This window comes from Eleginops maclovinus, chromosome 1 (assembly GCF_036324505.1).
Source record: "Eleginops maclovinus isolate JMC-PN-2008 ecotype Puerto Natales chromosome 1, JC_Emac_rtc_rv5, whole genome shotgun sequence".
Classification (NCBI taxonomy): Eukaryota; Metazoa; Chordata; class Actinopteri; order Perciformes; family Eleginopidae; genus Eleginops; species Eleginops maclovinus.
In genome coordinates, this window is record NC_086349.1 from 14,425,679 (window position 1) to 14,449,800 (window position 24,122).

The window sequence follows — 24,122 nt, forward strand, 5'->3', positions numbered from 1 at the left end:
ACTCTGCATTTTTGCTCTTATTTTAACTCTCTGTTTTTGTTTTCCTCAGGGCATTGATGAAGCATCAAGCAAAGACAAGTGAGTATCTTAGCCCCAGTTTTTATTATTAGCGTGGCTTTAGTTTCTTGCGCTTGACTGGCAGACTGTCACTGTAGCGGTCTTGCTTTAGATTCCACTGTTGGTTTTATACAGTCAGATTCAACCCGGCGCTAAAACCATATTAGCTCTGAGTCATCCTGCCTGTCACAGCATAGGCCAACCCCCTGACACACACAGATACAAACACACTGTGACCTATTGTTCCATCTGCCTCATAGCCGCTGTGCTCAGGAGGCTCTGAACCCCGAGGATGAGGTGGATGAGTTTCTTGGACGAGCCATCGACGCGCGCAGCATCGACCAGCTGAGGAAAGATCATGTCAAGAAGTTCCTACTCACCTTCACGGACAACAAACTTGAGAAAAAGGTTGGTATTGATTGATGTTGAAGTTCACCATAATATCACATCAAATAAGCAAAATATTTTGAGCTACAAGTAAACTTTTCTGATTGATATTTCCAGTACTCCAAAAAGGTAGATGATCGTTTCGGGGGATATGTGGCCTGCACACTTCTCGTTTTTTGTTGCATCTGTTGCATTCAGATCATCATTTTCCCAAAGTAAGTAGCCCGCTCCAATAAGTTGCCTTTCCCAGTTTCCAAGTTATACTGTATCGTGAGCAGGAAATGTGCTCTTGATTGGTTTATGAGTAGTTAATGGGAGTTATACATCCTAATGAGCCTGTTTTCTCCTCTTCCGCAGAACAACACTTATGCTTGGTCTTTACATCAGCATCTTCATCATCCTCGCCAACATCCTCTTCATCTGTGCCATCTACTCCTGCATCAAAGTGAGAAACAAATGTCCTCTCCACTCACATGATTGCTCTTGCAGATATATCTTCAGATAAGAGTCATTATCATATGTCTTCAGCCAGCATCACTAATGGTATTAACTCTCTCTTATCTGATCGTGTCCTTTTGTATGTATTTAAGCTCTTCCCAGCTGCCTTGCAGACTGTTACCAAGAAAATAGTCCAGTCTCGTGCAAACAGCACAATGGTGGGCGTCTTCACCATCCTCCTCCTCTTCATTTCCTCCTTTGCTAACATGGTAGGGACTACAGATCTTCATTTTGTAACTTTTTGAATCATGTAACAGCTGTGATTGTTTGTCTCCAGTTGTCCCCTACATGGACTTTAGTGAATGGGTTGCATATCTGCCTCAGATCCATTTATCTTTCTTTCCATTCATCACTTCATCTCAGATGTTGTGAACTGAAGTCTTCCACTGTTCTGGTGTTTTTAAATTAGACCAGTTTGCCATCATAATTGTTCACTGTGAGAGATTGGGTAGCAGTCCTAAAACAAATTTCAACCATACATTTTTTTGATCATGTTTATCACACTAGGATTGCATTTGTGTAAGAGTGGCTAAAACAAAACTTTAATATCTTAAATCACAAACAGCATGGCCAACAAGTGTGTGGAAAGTCATGTGAAAATTAAATAGTTTTATCAACATGGAAACCTCGTGCATCGTCAGCAACAAATGTGCCTTTTAAACAAAGGTGCAAAAAATCCACAGATGCTGTGCTGTAAATACAGCTCAGCAGAGATTAATTGCTGTGCTGCACCTGCTTTGAATTGTAAAGGAAAGATAACATGTCTTATTGTGGCTCTGCAATCTTCCCTTTCTGCTCCATTCTTTTGATTGGCTGCCTGCAGAGTTGTTTCAGCCTGTGATTGGCTGTTCTGTGTCACAAGCTAGCCAACTTAGACTTCCAGAAGACCTATTCAGAAGCTTGCTACTTCTCAGCTGCCAGTGGTGGAAAGTGACAAAGTATTTCTAACAAAGTAATGATTGTAGAGTTGTAACTTATGTTTTTCTTACTTTAATAAAACATCTGCTACAGCACTGGCAGCTGCTTTATCTGTACATTAATGAACATTAATCAGTTTTCTCTATTTATTTGACAATAATTGTATTTTGATTCATTCTTAATTTATAAAATAACACTTTCAAGCTTAACTCTATATTTGTGTTTTATCAACATTTTAGGATGAAAACTCCTGATTGCAATGTTTACTGACTGATAGGCCAAGGGGCTGTGTGGTAGAAATGTATTGCCAATATTTGATGGGATTGTAAAAAACCAATGCCGCACTCAGTACAATTCTTGGGTCAATTATTTTAAATAAGCAATAATGAGGTGATTATCAAAAAAGGTTTATATAATGTGCAAATAAATAGTTTTCAGACTTAAAATGGATATTACTTGTGCATTATACTGTCATTTAATGGGAACAAAATAAAGTATTGAGATGTTTAATAATTGTAGCTTTGTATTTTTAGCTATACGTTTGTGTGTGTCTCTTGCTGTTTCACCTTGTAAAACATTTAAATGACTGTGTCGTACTCTCCCATCAGTTCACCTGCAGCAGAGACAGACTGCAGGACTGTGTGTCCGACGAGCTGAACACATCAGTGACTCTCTGCCTGCTGCACAACCTCACCAAGGCAGCAGAGGACGGCCTGACTCTGTGTACCAGCCAGGCCATGCCCTGCCATTTCCCAGAGGTCAGTCCCAGAACATTTCAGCATGTGTCCATTTTGTCCGCGTGTGCATTTGTCTAAGTGCACATTTGAATACTCCTAACCTTCCTCGTCCTCTTCTTCCCTCGCTGTCTCCTCTCTGCTGCAGTATTTCAGCTACAGTGTACTGCTGACCCTGCTGGCCTGCTCTGTGTTCCTCCACATCAGCAGCATAGGGAAGCTGGCTCTGATGCTGCTTATCCAGCTCACTTTCCTCCTGCTGGTGGAGTGGCCTCAGGTGGCCCTGTTCGAAAATGCAGACCTGCTGGTCATCGCCACCCTGTGAGTCCCCTGCAAGAAAGACACACACAAACAAACTCTACCTAAAATGAAGCTAATGTGTCTCAATACTGTGGTTTAGGTCATGGACATGGCCTATTAATTCTTAGATTGTAAAAGACCTACTTTCTCATGGACCAGTTGGGCTCTTTCTATTTTCTGATTATGTTCTCATTTTTGTTAGGCACTTATCACCTGTTAATGATTCCTTACAACAATAAGTTATATTATCTTGTTTTCTACTGCCTCTTTTCAGTGATGTATCTGATCTGTAGACAAGCCTTTCTCTTATCTTTTTCTAGGCCTGGTTTCAATGAAACTGCAGAACGGTGGTGAGTTGCTTTCACTTATGTACCATGTGGTGTCTGTGAGGTTTTATACATTTAACTCCTTTGCAAGATACTCAGTATTCAATCTTCCCTTTTCCCTCCTCAGCCAGGAGAGCGTGACCAAGGTATCCTTAAAGGTCATGACCCCTGTTATCCTGACGGTGTTTGTTCTGGCTCTCTACCTGCACGGCCAGCAGGTAGAGTCCACTGCACGCCTTGACTTCCTCTGGAAGTTGCAGGTAAATTAAACAGTTTTTTGTGCAGAACAGAAATTAATCTGATGCTAATTTTAGTCAAACTCACTAAAAGGTCTTTCTCACAGCACACATTGACTTCAGATCAAAAAATCTTCCATGAAAAAGGCCTATAGCAGCACCTGTGAAAACTTCATGAAACCAGTTGCATGACATCAAGACTAAGCAACTACATTTCTCCCCGTCCGTTCTCAGGCAACACAAGAGAAGGAGGAGATGGAGGAGCTGCAGGCGTACAACCGGCGCTTGCTGCACAACATCCTGCCCAAAGATGTTGCCGCACACTTTCTTGCACGGGAGCGTAGGAATGACGAGTTGTACTACCAGTCATGTGAATGCGTCGCTGTCATGTTTGCCTCCATCAGCAACTTTTCTGAGTTTTACGTGGAGCTGGAGGCTAACAACGAGGGAGTGGAGTGTCTCAGGCTGCTCAACGAGATCATCGCCGATTTCGATGAGGTGAGACTTTTGTTAGATTAAGTTTGTAATGCATATTGATATTTCCCCCAAAAATGTCAAATTTTCTGTCCTGCAGTCTAAACACATTGGGCATATTTTAATTAACCCCTAAATGCAACAAAGAGAAATATGCATAAAAACCTTTAGATTTGTTGGTGGTATTAATATCATTTAGAACAAAGAGCACCATTTATGTTAATAAACATTTGAATGAACACGACACAACATTTGCATAAAGCTTGAACTTCACTTTAGCTGCAGTAAATGTGAAATGCCAAGTTCATTGCCTGTGATCTGTCTGCTGAGAACAGCAATGTTCTATTGTATAAGCAAACAAAACTCGTCATTTGGCTTTACATAGTCATTCTTTTATGCTGAGATCCTATTTTATTAGCGCTCACAGTCTGCTGGTGCAAGCCTTCTGTAATAGCCAAGTAATGTTAGATATAGTAATGACATCGATGATAGCTCAAAACTCACAGAAGTTTTACCTCTTAATTTTAAAGCCAATACAGTCTGGAAAAAATAGAACAATTCCAGGGTCCTACATGGCATGCTTAATGTGCAAAATAATAATACTTGCTCATTTTAAGAACCAGGCAGTCCTACAACAATCAGTGCTAGTAAAACAATTAGATTTGATTAGCCAAAAGGAAGTTATTTATTATTCCATTCACGTGGGAGGACATAAAGAATTTGATTATGTTGGTTTTGATCTGTTTACTCTGTGTGTATCAGCCTATTTGGTTTACACATAGGACATAAGTAGTTTTTCCAGTTTCCGGTTGTATTTCTCCTGAAAGAGTTTGTGTGCTTTCTTTTAGAAACCTTGTTTTCCTTGGATAAAACGATAGCGTTTATAATGTTTATAACATTTCCTGTTTGTGCTCCTTGTCTGTAGATCATCAGTGAGGACAAGTTCCGTCAGCTGGAGAAAATCAAGACAATCGGTTCCACCTACATGGCGGCCTCTGGCCTCAATGACTCCACCTACGACAGGGAGGGCCGCTCACACATCCTGGCTCTGGCCGATTACGCCATGAGGCTTAGGGAGCAGATGAAATACATCAACGAGCACTCCTTCAACAACTTCCAGATGAAAATAGGTAAGCCTGGAAGGTAGAGTCGGGGCTTGAAACATGATCTCATCAACCTTCTCTGGTATTCATTGAAAACAAATTCTTCTCTCGGTCAAACTGAGAACTTTTATTGTTTACTTCCTTAGAAACAGCATTCTAATTTAGTTAATATGGTGTAGTAGTATAATGTTACACAGACAGATGATTTGTTCTCAGGGTTGAACATGGGACCAGTGGTGGCGGGGGTGATTGGAGCCAGGAAACCCCAGTATGATATCTGGGGGAACACAGTCAATGTGGCCAGCCGCATGGACAGCACAGGAGTTCCAGACTGCATCCAGGTACTGACCCACAATTCAACTGTGTGTTGTTTCATTCAGATTCAGATTACTTTATTGTCCATTACATTAGCAACCGCATATAAAACAAAACTCACCATACACATCAAAACATACGGTTCACACACAATTATGCATCTCAAAGTCTAAAAGTGACTAATCCTTTATTTGTCCCGCAACGGAGGAAATTTACAAGGTCCCTGAATTTGACCCATCCTAGTGGAAGGAGCCGTGGGATGCCATTATGTACGGCGTCCCAGGAGAAGTGTAGGGAACGGTGCCTTGCTCACCTCTGTAGCATGTGGTCTTTACGGTACTTGAACTGGTGACCTTCCTCTTACCAAGCCAAGTCCTTATGGGCTTTGCCACCACCACCCGAGTGGCAGTCTTAATAAAAGTGTTAAGTGGATTGTTTTTCCACTGGCATGAACTCAACAATCATTTTCCAATTTTTTGTTCAGTGAATCAGCCAATGCAGAATATCATGCCAGTTACTGATTAAATCAGTCTCTAAGCTGATGCCATTAGTCAATCTAACATGAAAGTGTGTATTAGTTATGTTTTTTATACCCACATTTAAAAATATCCCACTGCAAACATTGTCCTAGCTGGAAATGGTTTATCTCTGTAGGGAATGTACAGCTAAAATAATGTCTGTGGTTTTTTAAAGTCACACAAAAAATCTGCCTGTATTAAAAGTGCAGTTTCAATCTGTGCATAGTCTTCTGGTTTAAAGTGTCCTTTGTCCCTGTCAGCACTGGACATGCTGTTCTCGAGCAGAAATAGTTTTTTCTACTCATTCATGGCTATGTGGCTGATTTTAACACTCATTTTGAAATGTGTAAAAAAACAACAGCTCAGCGAAGAGCTTTAGTGAAATGTGGCCCCAAATCAAATCCATAAATCGGCTGCTACAAAGATTAGAGTCAGATCAATGCTGCCATCTGTTGAGCAATGTACGTTACTGCAAATAGAAATCCCTTCAACACTAATGATTATTTCCATCATAAATTAAACTGTTGATAGTTTTTTCGTTCAGATTATTTATTACATATTTTATGACCTTCTAAAAAATCTATTGTTTTATTCAACCAACTGTCCAAAACCCTAATGTTTCATTTATTCAACACAAAGAAGCAACAAATCTTCTGACATGAGGCTAAAATAAATTCAGTTTAAAATGATAAAATAGAGAAAAGTAGAAAATGTACAGATTTGAAAGCTGGAATGAGTGAATTTTGGTATTTATTGTATGATTTATTTCTAAAAACTTAATTGATTCTTAAAATAAAATGTTATTTTCTAATCTAAGTCAATAATCTAAATCATCTTGTTTGAAGTGAAACTGGGAAAGACAGTGTTTCTCTTGGGAAAGGTTTAGTGTCTCATGTTCTGGGTGTCAAATGTCCCTGTTGTCTCTTAGGTGACCACAGACTTATACCACGTGCTGGTCAACAACGGATACAAACTGGACTGTCGGGGTGTTGTCAAGGTGAAGGGGAAGGGGGAGATGACCACTTACTTCCTCACCAGCGGTCCCCCGGGGAGTTAACAACAGGCCAGCCGACCGCAGCGTGACTCCCAACGCACGGACACAGACTGCAGAGAGACTGAGAGGTCAGCTCGGCGATGAGCACCGAGGCGCGATGCAAAACACTCGGGGGACAGAGGACGGCCAACAGAGGCGAGCTCGGCCTGTCTGTATGTTGTCGAGATGCACACATGTAGGATGTTGTTCATGACTGAAGGCTTTTTCCCAAGCTGCTCGAGAGATCACAAAGCCCAGTTGCCTTAGGTCGGAAGTGGCTATGCTTGTGTTTATGAGCAATAGTACAAGTATTTCATCTGGAGTCATTATTTATTTTCGTGTGGACGGATTTTTGTGATGACCTTGTACAAATAAGAAGATAAATATATATATACAAAAAAAACTATGTTACTTAAAAATAATATGCAAGAACATGAAAGATGAACATGACCAAAGAACAAATGTTTGATATGAAACCCACACTAATGATTCTGTTCAAAAGTCAACTGAAGTAATTTATTCATCTTTTGAAAGCAAAATGCCACGGTAACGTCACTGTCGTTGATAGGGACGAACACTTTTGTTGTTGTGTACTTATTCATGAGGGAGAACATAGTCATGCACACATACGCAGATAAAAACACTCACAATAACCTTGGCTTGGACTTCTGTGTTTCTTATCAGGGCCTTATTTGTTCTTCTAGTCTGTGATTAGCCACAGCCTGGACACAAGGCTGTTTGTGGTTCACTGAAATGTACGATTGATTACTCACACCCTGCAATGTATTTTTGGTTTGAGCCAAAAAGTATGAAGTGAAGGAAGAACTGTTGCATTTAGTATCCTGGTACTGAAGAGAGATTCTGAAACATTTTTATAAAAGTGTGTGTATGGGTGATTAAGTGTGTGTGCGCAAGTATTGGTGTGAGCACACACAGCTGAATGCTGATCTTTATCTATGAAGGGGCATACTGTAACTTTTCACTGTGAGGTTTTTATGATACTGTATGACAATGCTTTCTTGCCAAACTGGTTGCTGCAAGGCATGTTTTATATAATTCCTCTGATTTGTTTGTCCATTCCTGATTTCTCGTGTCAAAATGATAGTTTGAAGAGAATTGTGTCTACTGCGGACTGTGATTCATCTTATTCCAATACGAATGAGCAAAAGCCTCTAAAACATTTAGTTTGGATTGTGTTATAATGTTTGAACATAAACTGGTTTCTTGACAGCATCAGGATTAACTGTATGCAGGAGTTCTCTGTCTGCTCACAAGTATTGCCTTGAGATTATGCAATTCCAAGGTCCGCGTACTTCATGGACCAATATTCACAACTTTACACAACAGTATTTGACCCTATCTGGCACATGGAGGTTTGTAACCCCCCAAAATGAGTCGTTCAAAAATAACATAATGAATGTATGTAATAATGACTATTTTTGCCCACTAAGAAAATACTACTGAGAAAAAACACTCTTTACGTTGCCTTTGGTACTGAAGAAGGAGCTTAATCATTGTATTAGATGCCAGACTGATTGGTTGTCATGATTGGCTGAAAATGAGGATGTATTTTACTTTTGGACAAGCTTTACACCTTGTGTTGATACACTCACTTTTCTGTCTGAGCCAAAAATTGCCACATCATAGGCTACTAAGAAGGTACTCACTTTTTTTGTTGTTGCTAATCCCTATCATTTATGGGGTTCCTTTAAAAAATGGCAGAGTCTAAAGAAATAGTGCAAGGATTTATTTGATTCATTTCCCATTGGATAAGAAATTAATAAATGGCTGTTTTTCATTGGTTGTGTATCTTTTATTGGTTTATTATTTTTTTGAGCTTTCTTCAGTAGAAAATAGATTTTATAAAAGAGAACTAGGGCACTACCTGGCTTCAGTTTGTACCAGAGCTTTGTTGAGGGGAATCAATTGTGAAAAACATGTTAATGATGATAGCTGTTTTAGAAAAGGTCTGTGAATATTTCAGACATCAAACTTAGACTCAATTCCCAACAATGGTCTTGAAGTTAATTAAAACTGTCACACAATAAAGGGACTTCTCTCATAGATTATTTCACAAGACAGCCTTAGTCTGCTTATTTGTTTGGGTTTTAGCTCTCATGTCAATCAGCAGCCTGCAATCAAGATTTCTCCCTGTGACAGTAACCTGAGAGAGGCCTCCTTCTCCTTTTTTGAATAAATCAGTCTACAGTTTCAAGAGGGTGATACAGGAGAGAGTATTTAATTGCTTGCACATGAATAATGCATTTCTGTTGAGGTAATGGCAATGTTCACTCACAGCACTCTATGCTGAACATTAATTAAGCAACATAAATTCCTCCTAATCCCTGATGAAAAAACACTAATGTCCCCATAACAGGCCCATGATACAGGGACTTGTAATGCGTCTGTAATACACACTAGTAAACAAGTTAGTGTGGCTATTGTAGCTCACATAAATATCTGTACATCTAGCTGCATGATAAATGTTAGCTACATTATTTTTGCTATATTTATTTACCAAACTAGCTTGTTACCTTTTTGTTTTATTTATTTTGTAGTCGTTTTTTTTGTGTTAAGCAGTGGCTGATGTATTGAAGTACATTTAATCAAGTATTGTACTTAAGTACGATTTTGGCGTACTTATACTTCACTTGAGTGTTTTTATTTTATGCTATTTTATACTTCTAATCCACTACACTTTCAAAGACAATATTGTACTTTTTACTACAATATATTTATTTGACAAAGTTAGTTATTAGTTTTTACAGATTAAGATTATTAGCTAATATGACATTTAAATAAACAAATAAATCCACTATGATATATAATTCTAGGTAATATTATCCAGCAGTAGTATAAAGTTATTAAGCGTATCTCATTCTTTACCAGCTGTGATGAACCCAATAATGCATTTATTATTATAATCCATTAATTTAATATATGCAATTCTAAAATGGTACATTACGAATCATGTGGTGGCAAAGTCCATAGGGACTTGGCCTGTGAATCAGTAGGTCACTGGTTCAAGTCCCCATAAGACTACTAGTGAGGTGTCCCTGAGCAAGGCAGTGTTCACTACACTGCTCCTGGGGCGTCAGCTCACTGCAACTAACACAAAGATAGGTCAAATGCAGCATGTACATTTCCCCTCTCTGGGATGATTAAGGGTATGTCATTGTTCAATAAACACTTTCAGTTTTTGAACTTACCACATTTGTTTTATCCTGATGCTAATACGTACTTGTGTACTTTTATTTAAATACGATTTCAAATACAGGACTTTTTCAGAGCTAAACTACTTTTCAGAGTGGAAGAATTACTTGAGTAAAAGTAGAAGTACCAGAGTGTAGGGATACTCTGTTACAAGTAAAAGTCCTGCATTCAAAATGTTACTCAAGTAAAATTACAAAAGTATTAGTATCCCAATATACTTAATAAGTAGTGGAGTAAAAGTACAGTATTTACCTGGATTGTTGAGGGGTAGAAGTACAAAGTAGGAAAACATTGAAATACTCAAGGAAAGTACAAGTCTCTCAAATTGTACTTAAGTGTAGCACTTGAGTAAATTGACTTAGTTTCTTTACACCACTGGTATTTTTACACGGTTGTATTTCTAGATATAAACATATATGTGTAGTTCTTCCACCCCTGGTGGCTTCTTCCGTGTTTGGCTCAGATTGACAGATACTATGGTCGACACTCAACGCGCTGCACGGAAATAACTGAGTTCATGCGACCAGCAGGGGACTCACTCCATCCAATCATTTCAACAAATGGCACCTGTTCGGTTCAAAGGAGAACACAGGAAAACACGAAACTGCTGTATCCTGGTTCGCTCAAAACTCCGGTCTGACCGCTATCACAAACTAGAAAGTCCGCTGCGTGTTCATTTGGCAATTTATCCGATAGACATCTACAGGAACAGGTGTGGGCGACGTCTCTGCTCGTTTATTTTAGGTAAGTGGCGATATTTAGGGGGAAGTAGAACCCTTCAAACTATTGAAGCGACTCGGTTTCATTTGTAAGATTGACTGGCATGTTTCATTCATTCCTTAAATAAGTGGTTTCTAGAGCCGCTGAATAGATATGGGCTGAAATATTCTGAATGAAAATGGGAATTCATAACTCTTCCTCTTTCATTTTGCTGTATCGAATCGTTTTGCTGAATAACTTGTGTCTGTTCTTGGCACCTGCTATGGTGTACTTGAGCTCAAGTTGCCTAAAGTTGTAGAACTCTGACATCACTCATGATCTTTTGTAGCTATATGTAAATACTGTAAATTGGCTTGAGGGAATATGTTGGCAGTGGCACTCACACGAGATTTACAAAGTTAGTCAATAATATGTCGTTCTTCCTCATCCTTGGTCCTAAATGTCATTACAAAAACCTGGACCAACTGGTGGTGTAAAGTAACTAAGTACATTTACTCAAGTGCTACACTTGAGTATTTACATTGTTTGCCACTCTGTACTTCTACCCCACTACAATTAAGAATTAAATGGTGTAGCCTACTTTTACTCCACTAGGTTTATTAAATACCTTTTAGTTTTATAATTTGGATTATGTTTGTATAGTATTCAACCCTTAAAATAGGACTTTAGTAACACCTGGAGTAACATTCACAAGCTACCCTGCAGTATACAAAGTCATTAAAACTAGCTGCACCTTGACCAGCTTTGATAACACTTTTATGATCAATTTAATTAACAATGTATTATTTTGAAATGGGCCAGTTTGCATGATGATTACCTTTTTTATTTTTGGTACTTTAAGTATGTTGAAGCTAATACTTTTTACTTTTACTTAAGTAACATTTGCAATGCAGGAATTTTACTTGTAATTCCTAGTATTCCTAGACTCTAGTATTACTACTTTTACTTAACTAGAAGTTCTGAGTACTTTTCCCACCTCTGCAACTGGTGACCCATTAATGAAACTGCAGATTGGACTGTGGTTGTTTCCTTTTCTGGAACTCCAAAAGACGGTCCTCTTCAATCAATTATGAGGGAGGCTGGCTTGAGAATAGATTAAATGAATTATGAACCAGTGAGAGTGAGTCTCTAGCTGAACAGTGATCACTTGCAGACAGAGATATCAACATTGCAGTGATATCTTGTGTCACATAGCAGGAAAAAGCCTCTTGTTTTTCCCAGGCAGGGTGATGTTATGGTCCTGTCATGCTCCACGTAGCTACTTCCTGTAGCATATGACAGCTTGTCATTACTGGTGATGTGTCTTTGAGCAGGTGTGGGTTCAAGGCGTTGTGTGTCACTTATTAACAGATGAGGGACTTGCGGTTTGTCGGCCTACCTGCTGCCACGTGGGTCCTGGAGGATTGTGGCCGGAGCAGGTGAATTCAGGTGTTTACAGAGAGGTGTGGTGTGTTTGTTCACTTTCTCCTCCTCCCTGGTCTCTCCACCCGCCCTGTGGGACTGTTTCCTAAAGAGACGAGGAGGAGCGAGCTTGGCTAGATTTCCTGCTGCTATGACACTTGCAGAGACGCACAAACTGGTTTAAGAAATGAACTATCTCCCTGTCTTCTTTTCTTTTGCCTCGGGAATAAATCACAGATGTTTAGAGAGTATAAACAGGTAAGGGTTACAGTAGGGTTAACAGCCTTAAAACCCTCAGGCAACATCCAGGAATCATTTTTCAGACAGAGCCTGAGGAATAATTTGTTTTTGTTTTCTGTTCTAACAGCCTCGTGAGCAACACATATTCTGAAAAATGCGTCTGTTCATTCGACGGCGTATGTCCCCCCTCAAACTGGTGCTCCTTGGGGGGACTCTCTTCTTGGTGGTCATAGTGGTGCTCCAGAGGGATGTTGGCCCTTCACCAGGTGGAGACCCCTGGTTTCAGGAGCTGGTCGTTAAGAAGGATAAAGTGATGGTCATGGTACGAGACGCTGTCAACAACATTGGCTTCCAGATCGGAGCTCCTCAGCCACAGCCAGTCCAGGTACAGCCAACTGAGGACACCAAATGCCCTGCTGGATTCTATACTCAGGCTGAGCTCAAACCTCACCTTGAGAGACTGCCTCAGGACCCCAATAGCCCAGGGGCCGATGGGAAGGCATTTCTGAAAGACAACCTGTCCCCTGAGGAGGCGAAGGAGAAGGAGGAGGGTATGACTCGGCACTGTTTCAACCAGTTTGCCAGTGACCGCATCTCACTCAGCCGTAGTCTTGGGGATGACACGCGGCCTTCAGAGTAAGAACATGTTCTCAAAATAATGAGATGGGGTAGATTAATCGCTGTTACAACAAGAAGACTGCTGACAGTTCAGATAATATCTTGGGTCTCAGCTGGGTCAAGCTCAGAGCAGTTAATTATTTAGATGGATTTTCATATTGTGCTCACAACACAGACTGCATGGCACATGTCAGTGGGCATTATCTGTTGTTGTAAAAAACATATTGTATATTTAGTCAGACTTTAACATCCAAACATGTCACAGGCTTAATAGGCCTTGAGCTATATTTTTTTGCAAAGCTTTCAAGTGGCTTTCTTTATTTAAGACTTGTTTGCTCATTACTCTATTTACATTGCTAGTGAACACACATTGAATATATGTTAACAGGGGTTGGTTTTAGAGGTATGTGGCTCTACAAGATCTGTACTTTTTGTCAGACATGCATCTCACTTTGACACTCTCTTTGTCTCTGTCTCCCTTTGTTTTATTGGCACGTTGCACCACATTCAGGTGTGTGGAGAGGAAGTTTCGTCGCTGTCCTCCTCTGCCTACCACCAGTGTTATTATTGTCTTCCACAATGAGGCCTGGTCCACCCTCCTCAGGACGGTCTACAGCGTCCTGCACACGTCTCCTGCTTTCCTGCTCAAAGAGATCATCTTGGTAGATGACGCCAGTGTTGCAGGTGGGAAAGATATAAACACACAAACGAATGAAAACACATAATTAAAGACTTGGACAATATAGAAGCCATTTTATTGTCAGCAGTAAGGGAAGATTTTCTTTTTATTGAGGGTTCTGCTCTTAATCAGGCAGTTCATGAGATACATGTTTAAGTTATGTTAACCGGTTGAGTGCTGGGAAGCTGGTGTTTCAGTCATTTTAATGTCTGTGTATATAAAAAATATATTGTTAAACAACACTATCAAACCGCGAGAAAGCTCTGGTTAATCATTTCTATATAGGGGAATAGACGGGAACAGCTGCAGAGCACATTTGCAAATCATGAAGCCTCAACTCAAGTGATATATTAATTAAACTGACCTTCAGAGCTTTTAGGGCAGCCATCCACAGTAAGCTGTGAGCGTTGATAAGAAAGGCGTCAGCTTGTGTTTTTAAGCAGCTTGCACACATAGTAACAGGCAGGTGGGTGTCATAAATGAACATGGCACTGTGTATTTTACTATGGATATGTGCAAAAGGCGGAACACCAATGGAATACAAATAACTGTGCTGCGCACCAACATGACAAGAGACTCTTCGAGAGCTCCTCAACCTCAGTGAGAGATGGCAAAAGTGACAGACTTCTTTTATCATAGCTGTTCCAGCTTTGACATACAAGTGTAGCTTTGTTGTATGTTTTGCATAGGAAAATGCCGTCCAAACTGCAAATGCTGCTATCATTTCACTGTGCAAACCGTTCACTTTGAGGAACTGTCCTAGATAACTGAACAGCAACAACATAACTGTGTTGTCTGTCAACATTTGGCATCATACTGGAAACCGGGGTGGGTAAAAATACAATCCCATTTGGTTCATTGATTTTTCTGTATATTTGTTTATTTTTTTCATTCACTTTTGTTCCAAAACATTTGACTTTTCTTCAGAGTGAAGCAGGTGTGAAAACAACTGAGTGACCTTAAGAAGTCAAGCACATCACTTCATTGGCTGTATCATTTAATGTTGAATTCCCCATTGACTGAGCTTGAAACACCCTCTTTGCCAGTTGCTTTCCTAACCTCAAGTACAGTTACGCACAACTGCATTTCCTGTTAAGGAACTTCACATTTTGCTACCAGCTCAGCAGCTCTGTCACCACCTTTAAGCGTGCGGTTTGTTGGCAGATTTATTTAGATTGAAACGGAAATATGCCCCACTCTTACCAGAAACGTTTCCACTTTGTTGCTATTTACTCTGGCAGTGGTCTCACAGGTATAAATATGATTGTTTCACTTTTTGTGGAGCCGCTAAATAGATAAGACTGCATGAATTTTCATGATTATCAATATTTATTAATAATGAAAGCTAGTAGTTTGTAGTTTCAATGATGACATCTGTTTCAGGTCTGTTGTATCTCTGACTAATATCTGCAACACTATGGAGTGTAGTCTAAAGTGTGACCTCATCTAAGAATACATTTGAATTGTTTTTGAATAAAGACGAGACATAAACAATAATCTTTTTCTTTCCCCTGCAGAGCACCTGAAGACCCAACTGGAGGATTATGTGCGTCAGCTGAAGATTGTCCGAGTCCTGAGGCAGCCGGAAAGGAAGGGCCTCATCACTGCCAGGCTTCTGGGGGCCAGTGTTGCTCAGGGCGAAGTGCTAACCTTTCTCGACGCACACTGTGAGGAAAAAACACACTCAGCAACAACAACAACAATACACAAGACACCATGGCCATTTTTAAGGAATAGGGATTTATGTGTGTTTCCAATATTTGCTAAATACTCACCATACTGCCATAAAGTGTCTCATATGTCCTTTATTTCTCTTGATAGCTTGTGTGTGCTGTATTATGGCAGTATTTTAAATAATGATTGTTGTATCCAAGTCATTACTGTTTGGCCTAATATCAATGGTTATCCATCTATTGTTTATCAATATGTTTGGTCGAAATAAAACTTTAATCTGAATTGTGTTTCATGCACTTATCAGTCAAACAACCAGTAGAGGTATAAATTGTTTTTTGACCATAATTTGATAGGGCTTGGTTACAGCATGCTTGAAACAAACATTATAGCCTAAATTGTATGTAATACTTGCATGTTGAAGCCATGCATTGCCCTATCAACCTTTCATAACTCTGTTTACCTAAAGCTAATTGATAGTTAAACACGTTTTTCTTCCTGTCTCTAGGTGAGTGTTTCCACGGCTGGCTGGAGCCCCTGTTGGCCCGCATCGTTGAGGAACCCACTGCTGTGGTTAGTCCAGAGATCACCACCATTGATCTTACCACCTTTCATTTTAACAAGCCTGTGGCCTCGAGCCGCGCATTCAACCGAGGTAACTTTGACTGGAGCCTGACCTTTGGCTGGGAGCAGATCCCTGAGGATGCGAGGAAGCTGCGCAAGGATGAAACCTACCCTGTAAAGTAAGAAGTATCATGTTGGTTTCACTAAGAACATGCTGAATCATTTAGGTGTCTTAACATTTGTATTCGTTGCTGCAAATTTCAGAACCCCTACTTTTGCCGGAGGTCTCTTCTCAATCTTGAAGACTTACTTTGAACACATTGGAACATATGATGACAAGATGGAGATCTGGGGTGGTGAAAATGTGGAGATGTCATTCAGGGTAAGTATCTATGTCTTTACTCCCTCAGTTCCACATATTTACAACTCTATGTGCCATTGTTTGAATCTGTATCTGTGTTAATTGTGATTCACAGGTGTGGCAGTGTGGGGGTCAGCTAGAGATCATCCCTTGTTCTGTGGTGGGACATGTCTTCCGTTCCAAGAGCCCCCACACCTTTCCCAAGGGCACAGAGGTCATCACTCGTAACCAGGTGCGCCTGGCTGAGGTCTGGATGGATGACTATAAGAAAGTCTTCTATCGCCGCAACAAGAATGCTGCCGTTATGGCCAGTGAGGTCAGTGAGTATAAGTAACACAATGTTATGTGCACAGTGACCACAATGGCATTTGTTACCCTGATTCCACTCAAGCGGCAACCTCCAGGTCTGATAAGTGAAGCCAATAAGGGAGTGCCACCACCTGCTGTCTTTCTAACGGCAAGCAGGGTTTCAGCCTCATGGTTGCAAAATAAGTCTGACTGCATAATAGTCCATAAAAAATGAACCTTCTTCTCACTAGATCTATTACCAAAAAGCATTGCTCTTTAATATATAATGTTCCTTTTTGTAACTTATGGTCCAGTTTAGAGTAAAATGGACCATTAGGTAGAATATGCTTTAGGGCAAGGCTATCTTGTTATTGACCGATTGCTACCAAGGCGATGTCTGTGTTTTCCTAGTAGAACTTTATCCCTTTCAGTGTGTTTTCACTTTTATAATATATTGGAAGCCTAAAAAGGTCTTGTTTAACACTTTGTTGTTCTGGTTGCTTCACGCTCTCCTGTTACCTCTGGTATATAAAAAAAAGAGATAGCAACAGCCAAAATGCCGAACCCAAGTCCTCAAACCCGTGGTGCACAAACGAATCGGTGAAATCATGGTCACCACGTCTACTTCTGATACACACACTATGCTTATGCTATCTCTTTTACCTTTGCCCTATCACTTGGTTTAACAAGTTGACACGTTTATATACGTATTTGAAAATTTGTTTTTTTTCTAAATACATCCCTTCACTGTTTTTAGAATAAGTTTGGGGACATATCTGACCGTCTGAACCTGAGAGAGAAGCTTCACTGCAAAAACTTCACCTGGTACTTAGACGCAATCTACCCAGAGGCCTTCATTCCAGACCTGGACCCAGAATTGTTTGGGGCAGTAAGTCACATTTCCTTTTTTCCTTATGTGTAAATCAATAGGACGCATGTTACATAACCACGGCTGTGTCTTACTGTTGTTCTGTGTTTGTACCAGATTAAAAACTCAGGATCACAGAGCTGTCTGGATGTTGGAGAGAATAACCAGGGAGATAAACCAATGATCATGTACACCTGCCACAACATGGGAGGCAACCAGGTACAATGACTCGTATCATGTGTAATTAAGATATGAAGATTATATATAGTAATATCAATAATCTTTATTGGTGTAGTATATTTAATACAAGTGATGTAGCTTGAAGTGCTTTCCAAAAAGCTGCAACACATTTAAACAAGTGCATATAGACAATAGGTTTAGACCATAAAAAGACCATAGATCATCAAATATATTTAAAGAATGTACAAAAAAGGGATCAACAAGAATAAATGAACAAAGATTTAAAAAAAGAAATGATAATAATTAGAAGCCAAATTAAATAAATACGTTTTCAGCTTTCACATCACATTTTCAGAGAGCCCACACCTTCAATAGCTCTTTGGACAGGTATTCTATAATTCTGGAGGATAGTTTTAGTTTTTTCAGAAAATGGATGATGGTTTGACCATCTCTGTTAGCTGTCTGATTGAATGATTCTCTCTTCTAGTATTTTGAGTACTCGTCTGGTAAGGAGCTGCGTCATAATATTGGAAAGCAGCTGTGTCTTCATGCCATGCCACAGCCACAGCAGTTGAAGCTCGAGCTATGCCAGCGGAAGGGAAAAGGCACCAGTGTGTCACCGCAGCAAGAATGGATCCTAACAGAGGTGAGCAACACATTTAGGGCCAGACTGAAGGAAAATATTTAGTGGTTAACGCTGGTTCACTTTCAGTTAGATGAGAAGGTTGATGCCATTGCCATATCTTTCTGTTAAAAGTAACCCTACAGCTAGTTGCTGGTTAGCTTAGCATTATCAAGGGAAACGGTGAGCTTCCTTTGTTGTCATTAGGTTGCCTGGTAACTGGCAGAAGTTTGAAGTGTTCTGGCAAAAACAAACAACCTATAACACATTTTTTTGTTTGTTTTTACGCTTTGGTTTTTTGTACAGATAGACAAAAGATGTATGTGTTAATTGTACTGCGCTTTAGAGGTGCTAGTAGGTGAGCTAGCTATTTCACCCTGCTTTCAGTCTTTGTGATAAGCTCACATGCTGCTGACTGTAGCTTTACATTTAGCAGACAGTCCCAAATGGGTATATTAACCCACTTATTCACTCTGCGAAGCTGCACATTATTCCAAAATATGTTTTATTTCAGCATACAAGTCTTATTTATTGAATTTATTTAGGCTTTTATATTATTTATCTTTTCTCTGATGCTATTTTCCAGGGACATCTTCTGAAGAATCCCAGCAGTGGGAAATGTTTACATCTGAAAGGAAGCCAGGTTCAGATGGCCGACTGTAATGCTGCTGACCTCTTCCAGCACTGGACCTTCAGCTGACCTCCCCATCAGCCCATCAGGTGATGGCCTTCACCATGTGTCCCCTTCCTCAGACTCGGCCCGAAGGAGCCAACTCGACAACGATCCAGAGTGACTTCATGATGTGGAGCTTGGGGCATTTGGCCCTACTTAGTGGACATTTAAACATGGAGGAAAAAGAAAAGACAGTCCTGTTCAAGACATTCGGGTTGGCCTTAACCTGTTTTAAATTTATTTATGATGGACACTGAAGAAAAAGATTTAAAGGTGGCTTGGGATTATCAGAAACCAGGGTGTGGACTTGGCATTCAGCAGTGGCAGCTTGATTGTGGTATATTGGCTGTGAACTGCAATGATCTTATTTAAGTGAAAAATGACCATTTAGTGCCTTTATGTGTTCTGACAATGAATGGTGAAATGAGACAACATGCACAAGTCTTACTCAAAAGCAAGATATGTCTGTTTTTAATTAAAAAATATTCTTTGTTGTGTCAGAAAAACGATCTTTAGTGATGTTCTTTATCTAAAAAGTTAATCGGAAGCTTCTACTGTGAAATACATTTAAGTTGTAACCAGCTTTAACTGTCCTTAATAATGTGTTCCAGGTACTAATCATACATCGGCATTACAATTTTATTTTATTTTTTCGAAATAGTCAGTATTGATTTACCGGGTGATATCATGACATAATGATTAACTCTTTGGATTTAGATGGCCTGACTTGATTAACAGTTTTGTCAATGATGCGTTGGGAGAGGCTATGTACTGATAAGATCTCTCTCTGCAACAAAGCTATAGCACTTTCTCAGTCAAAGGCTTCTGTTAATGTTTACGCAACATTGGTCCAAGGTGTGGTTTAAGAGGAAGAAGCATTCCTGCCAACTATTATACGTTTGAGAGACCTGAAATATGAGTTTGATGAATAGAATGGAGTTTTTCTGGTTGACGAACCATAGGTGGAGTTGTTTTCACTCCCAACTTGTAGAGGCTGGAGATAGGAGCCTCTATCCATTGCAGAGCATAAGGAAGCTGTCACATTTTGTTATTACCTATCTGCAGCAATAGGTGGCAGCATACACTTGCTGAGTTTTTCTGCAAGGCAATGATGACAATTACAATTTCCCCATGCTTAGTGTGTCATGTAGCCATAGTGGAATGAGAGTAGTCACAGTAACTGCAGCCACAGAGCAGATGGGACAGGAGATGAGCTCTGAGCCTTTGACTCGCTCTGAGGTGTTTGGACAGCTCAGGAGGGACCTCTATGGAGAGGAGCAGTCCACTCATTCCAACACACACATATTCATTATCCTGGGAGCCTCTGTGAGTACAACCTCTAAACTTCTTACAACATGACATGAATAACAACAGTTTCCTCTTTTATGTAATGTATTACTCTATTACTTCCTTTAACCCGCTTTAAAGTTATGTGTGGAAATTCTCTCTTTCACAAGTCTACAAATTGTGTTGTTTGCTTATATAAAGTGACATACCCAACATAACGTTGACACAAAGCCTTGCAGAAAAACATTCATTGTGGCAATGTTGCAGTGTAGTAAACAGAGGATAAAAGCCAGGGAGATTGTTCATGTTAACTGACATGTGCTGGATCTACTTTTGCCATTGTTGGCGTTGATCCTGGCACAAGCTCCATAATCTAGTGGTTTTTCCTGTCGCCCAAGTTTTTATTTCCTTTCCCGAAGCCAGTAATCTAAATGAACCTGAAGAGGGAGTGTCCAAAGTTCTAACATGACTGAACAGATACACCCACTTTGCATTACCCCATGTGAATAAAGTTTACCTACCCTTTGGACTCTAAATGGATTCTTTTCAGCCACAGTGTTATCTTTGGGAGTTAATGATCAGATCTAATTTTCTTTGCAATTGAATAGGGGGATCTTGCTAAAAAGAAGATCTATCCAACTTTATGGTAAGTAAGAATTCCCGCTCAAACACCAAGGCACACAGATATGCTTTGGTCCCCTTTTATCATGGGAGTTTGACCTTTGGTCACTGTTATGCATCCCTGCTTTTTGACTGCCCCTTCTCTAGGTGGTTATTCAGAGATGGCCTGCTCCCGGATGACACCTACTTTGTGGGTTTTGCCCGGTCTAAGTTGACTGTTGAGGGCATCAAGACAGCATGTCTGCCTCATATGAAGGTAGGAAATCAGAGGGTCCTTGTTAGCTGTCTGAGACAGGATTGTTGATTGTGTGGGGTCTTTTTGGATTCATTGTTTGGCATTTCCCTCAGGTCACAGATGAAGAGAGTGAGAGTCTCTCAGCCTTCTTCAACAAGAACTCCTACCTGAGCGGCAGGTATGACGATGAAAGTTCTTTCGCCCAACTCGACTCTCATCTGTCATCTCTTCCTGGGGGATCCAGCGCCAACAGACTATTCTACCTGGCTCTGCCCCCAACGGTGTACAAACATGTCAGCACAAATATAAGAACCCACTGCATGAGCTCCAGGTCAGTGTCTGTTTTACTCAACCATGGTTCACCTGCTATTCGTTAACGTTTGCTCTAATCGCCTATACTGTGTGAAACAGAGGCTGGAGCAGGGTGATTGTTGAGAAGCCCTTTGGACGTGACCTCCAGAGCTCACAGGAGCTGTCAGCACACCTCTCCTCCCTGTTCTCAGAGGACCAGATCTACCGCATAGACCACTACCTGGGCAAAGAGATGGTCCAGAACCTCATGGTGCTCAGGTAGCTAAATCAATGTACACATTTCCAAGCACTACCACAAAGTCAATATGGTCTGAGAACTTTTTTCTTTTAAATGTTCGGCCCTGAATCAAAATGTGTTTGTTTGTATGAGAAATTTTAACCCTTACTAGACCGTTCCTGATGCATTGGGGAGACTTTGTAGCGAGGCCATGTTAGCATTTAATCTGCAGGATCTGACTTTACCACTACCATTATCACTATCTCTTCCTTCCTGTTTCCATGGTATTGAAGGGTTTTATTCTCAAAGTCTTTTGTTTTCTCATTGCCAGGTTTGGAAATCGCATCTTTGGACCGATATGGAACAGGAACAGTGTGGCCTGTGTGGTCCTCACCTTCAAGGAGCCTTTTGGCACTCAGGGCCGCGGAGGATACTTTGATGACTTTGGTATCATTAGGTGAGGAACATTCCATTTTAATAAAAGGGGAAGACAATTAATACAATCTTGTTTTTACACTGGAGCCTTGATTTAACTTCTTGTTACTCGCTGTAGAGATGTCATGCAGAACCATCTCCTTCAGATGCTCTGTTTGGTCGCCATGGAGAAACCTGCTTCCACCAGCCCTGACGACGTGAGGGACGAGAAGGTAACAACCGTAACTGAACGGAAACATTTTAAATGTTCTATTGAAGTTCCAGAGCATCATTGACAATCCAAAACTTTATCTATTGATGTACTGTAGGTGAAGGTGTTGAAGTGTATAGCTGCTGTTGCTGGATCAGAGGTGGTGCTCGGCCAGTACTTGGGCAACCCTGAGGGGGAGGGTCAGTCCAAACTGGGTTACCTTGACGATCCCACTGTGCCAGCAGGGTCCTGCACGCCCACTTTTGCCACAGCGGTGCTTTATGTTCAGAACGAACGATGGGATGGTGAGGGGAAATATTTATTATCTTAGTCTTCGTTGTGTCTCACCCCCCCCCTGATTTTCTCTGTTTCTTTCCCCTTATTTGGCATCATCTCATCATCTCTCCTCCCACCAGGTGTTCCTTTCATCCTCCGCTGCGGTAAAGCTCTGAACGAGAGGAAGGCAGAGGTGCGTCTGCAGTTCACTGACGTGCCAGGAGACATCTTTGGCGAGCACTGTAAGAGGAACGAGCTGGTGGTGCGGGTGCAGCCAGACGAGGCCATTTACCTGAAGATGATGACCAAGAGGCCGGGGGTTTACTTCAGCCCAGAGGAGACTGAGCTGGACCTCACCTACAGGAGCAGATACAAGGTGCTGCACATTTCTCAAAGAATCCATGGTGCATCATAGGTCCAACTTCAGTCTCAACTCTTTTTTTTGTTCCCCTCCATCTTTGTGTTATTTCCCAGATCTATATTATCAATTGCACAACAATGTACAACATAAATATCTGCAATCCGACGCTCCCTCTATCAATGCTCATTTAATGAATGTACAATAAATAAGTAGAAATTAATTTAAAAAAATAAAGTACAGAAGAGTAAAACCAAAATCAAAATCTGAGAAATAAAATAAAAATATTTAAGTTGAAAACCAGGGCTAAAATATAAACATAAATAAAATGGTTAAAATGTAAAACTAACTTGCTTTCTGATTCAGAGCATTTTTTTTATTTATGTCATTTGATTTTTCAGAAAGGTTGGTCATCAAGTAGTATGTATGCTATTTTCTGTACAAGAGATTTCAACAGATCTAACATATCTCATACAGATAAGATTTTGGGTCTTGTTTTAAGGTGAAGTTTAAGTCCCCTTTCCTTTTGTTTGTATTAAGAAACATCTCTGAACCTGAAATAAGCAAGTGTTTACAGTGTTTAATTATCTGCATGTTCTCCTAGAACGTGAAGCTCCCGGATGCTTATGAGAGGCTGATCCTGGATGTCTTCTGTGGAAATCAGATGCACTTTGTCCGCAGGTTGGTTTTACTATTTCCTAATAGTCCATTTATTTTAGTTTAATTTGATCTTTTTTTAACTGCTCTTTTTTCTGTCCCAGTGATGAGTTGCGGGAGGCCTGGAGGATCTTCACCCCCCTCCTCCACCAAATAGAGGGAGAGAAGAAACCACCCATCCCTTACACATATGGAAGGTAAAATAGTGTGTCATAAATCAATACAAAGTGTATTTTCCATTTTAGTGATAATTTCTCTTCTTACTGTTGTTTTTGGCATCGACAGTCGTGGTCCAAACGAGGCAGATGACCTGTTGAAGAGGGTGGGATTTCGCTATGAGGGAACATACAAGTGGGTGCAGCCCCACACAACATGATGCCTTCTGTCACACACGCAAGTGCACAGCCATTCATGAACAACACTATCACCATTGTAGGCAAGTTTACAAACAATAAAGGTCATTGCATTCTCTCACTGTTGTATGTGGATTTTTTTCTGCATGTTTAAAAAAAGCCTCTGCTTTTTATCTTTAATAAA

General features: G+C 40.4%; 3 protein-coding genes across 5 annotated transcripts in view; all 3 read left to right on the top strand.

The window, feature by feature from the left end:
- The window catches only part of LOC134865591 (adenylate cyclase type 6-like), a 31,239-nt gene extending 22,542 nt beyond the window's left edge, over nt 1-8,697 (top strand). The window contains exons 11-23 of one of the 2 annotated variants that reach the window (XM_063885216.1): nt 50-78; nt 318-465; nt 562-659; nt 802-889; nt 1,035-1,151; nt 2,469-2,618; nt 2,743-2,915; nt 3,215-3,244; nt 3,348-3,480; nt 3,691-3,954; nt 4,856-5,060; nt 5,250-5,374; nt 6,795-8,697. In XM_063885216.1, coding sequence (XP_063741286.1) covers nt 50-78; nt 318-465; nt 562-659; nt 802-889; nt 1,035-1,151; nt 2,469-2,618; nt 2,743-2,915; nt 3,215-3,244; nt 3,348-3,480; nt 3,691-3,954; nt 4,856-5,060; nt 5,250-5,374; nt 6,795-6,923 — 1,689 coding nt within the window. In that variant the 3' untranslated portion in view covers nt 6,924-8,697. The remainder of the gene's footprint in view (nt 1-49; nt 79-317; nt 466-561; nt 660-801; nt 890-1,034; nt 1,152-2,468; nt 2,619-2,742; nt 2,916-3,214; nt 3,245-3,347; nt 3,481-3,690; nt 3,955-4,855; nt 5,061-5,249; nt 5,375-6,794) is intronic. The other variant, XM_063885223.1, reaches the window with a different exon arrangement.
- A 1,943-nt stretch (nt 8,698-10,640) lies between these two features.
- On the top strand, nt 10,641-19,503 carry galnt6 (UDP-N-acetyl-alpha-D-galactosamine:polypeptide N-acetylgalactosaminyltransferase 6 (GalNAc-T6)). 2 transcript variants are annotated; one of them, XM_063877326.1, is made up of 11 exons: nt 10,641-10,856; nt 12,601-13,109; nt 13,603-13,775; nt 15,288-15,437; nt 15,950-16,184; nt 16,270-16,387; nt 16,482-16,682; nt 17,412-17,543; nt 17,640-17,741; nt 18,190-18,348; nt 18,911-19,503. In XM_063877326.1, the coding sequence occupies exons 2-11, from the start codon at nt 12,628-12,630 to the stop codon at nt 19,022-19,024; spliced, it is 1,866 nt and encodes a 621-aa protein (XP_063733396.1). In that variant the 5' UTR covers nt 10,641-10,856; nt 12,601-12,627; the 3' UTR covers nt 19,025-19,503. The 2 variants fall into 2 exon arrangements, with proteins under 2 accessions (XP_063733396.1, XP_063733420.1); XM_063877350.1 differs by lacking the exon at nt 10,641-10,856 and adding an exon at nt 12,232-12,491.
- Nucleotides 19,504-19,792: 289 nt separating this feature from the next.
- LOC134860723 (glucose-6-phosphate 1-dehydrogenase-like) lies at nt 19,793-24,056 on the top strand. Its single transcript, XM_063877545.1, has 12 exons — nt 19,793-20,323; nt 20,893-20,930; nt 21,053-21,161; nt 21,254-21,471; nt 21,552-21,710; nt 22,001-22,126; nt 22,223-22,316; nt 22,413-22,599; nt 22,711-22,946; nt 23,533-23,609; nt 23,690-23,782; nt 23,871-24,056. The coding sequence occupies exons 1-12, from the start codon at nt 20,129-20,131 to the stop codon at nt 23,959-23,961; spliced, it is 1,623 nt and encodes a 540-aa protein (XP_063733615.1). The 5' UTR covers nt 19,793-20,128; the 3' UTR covers nt 23,962-24,056.
- The last annotated feature ends 66 nt before the right edge of the window (nt 24,057-24,122 follow it).

Coding starts and splice junctions, on each gene's coding strand:
- LOC134860723 (XM_063877545.1), top strand. CDS start 20,129: ATGCTTAGTGTGTCATGTAGCCATAGTGGAATGAGAGTAGTCACAGTA. Junction 21,162..21,253: donor CATGTCTGCCTCATATGAAG/GTAGGAAATCAG, acceptor CATTTCCCTCAG/GTCACAGATGAAGAGAGTGA. Junction 21,711..22,000: donor CAGAACCTCATGGTGCTCAG/GTAGCTAAATCA, acceptor TCTCATTGCCAG/GTTTGGAAATCGCATCTTTG.
- galnt6 (XM_063877326.1), top strand. CDS start 12,628: ATGCGTCTGTTCATTCGACGGCGTATGTCCCCCCTCAAACTGGTGCTC. Junction 16,185..16,269: donor GATGAAACCTACCCTGTAAA/GTAAGAAGTATC, acceptor TGCAAATTTCAG/AACCCCTACTTTTGCCGGAG. Junction 18,349..18,910: donor AAGAATGGATCCTAACAGAG/GTGAGCAACACA, acceptor GCTATTTTCCAG/GGACATCTTCTGAAGAATCC.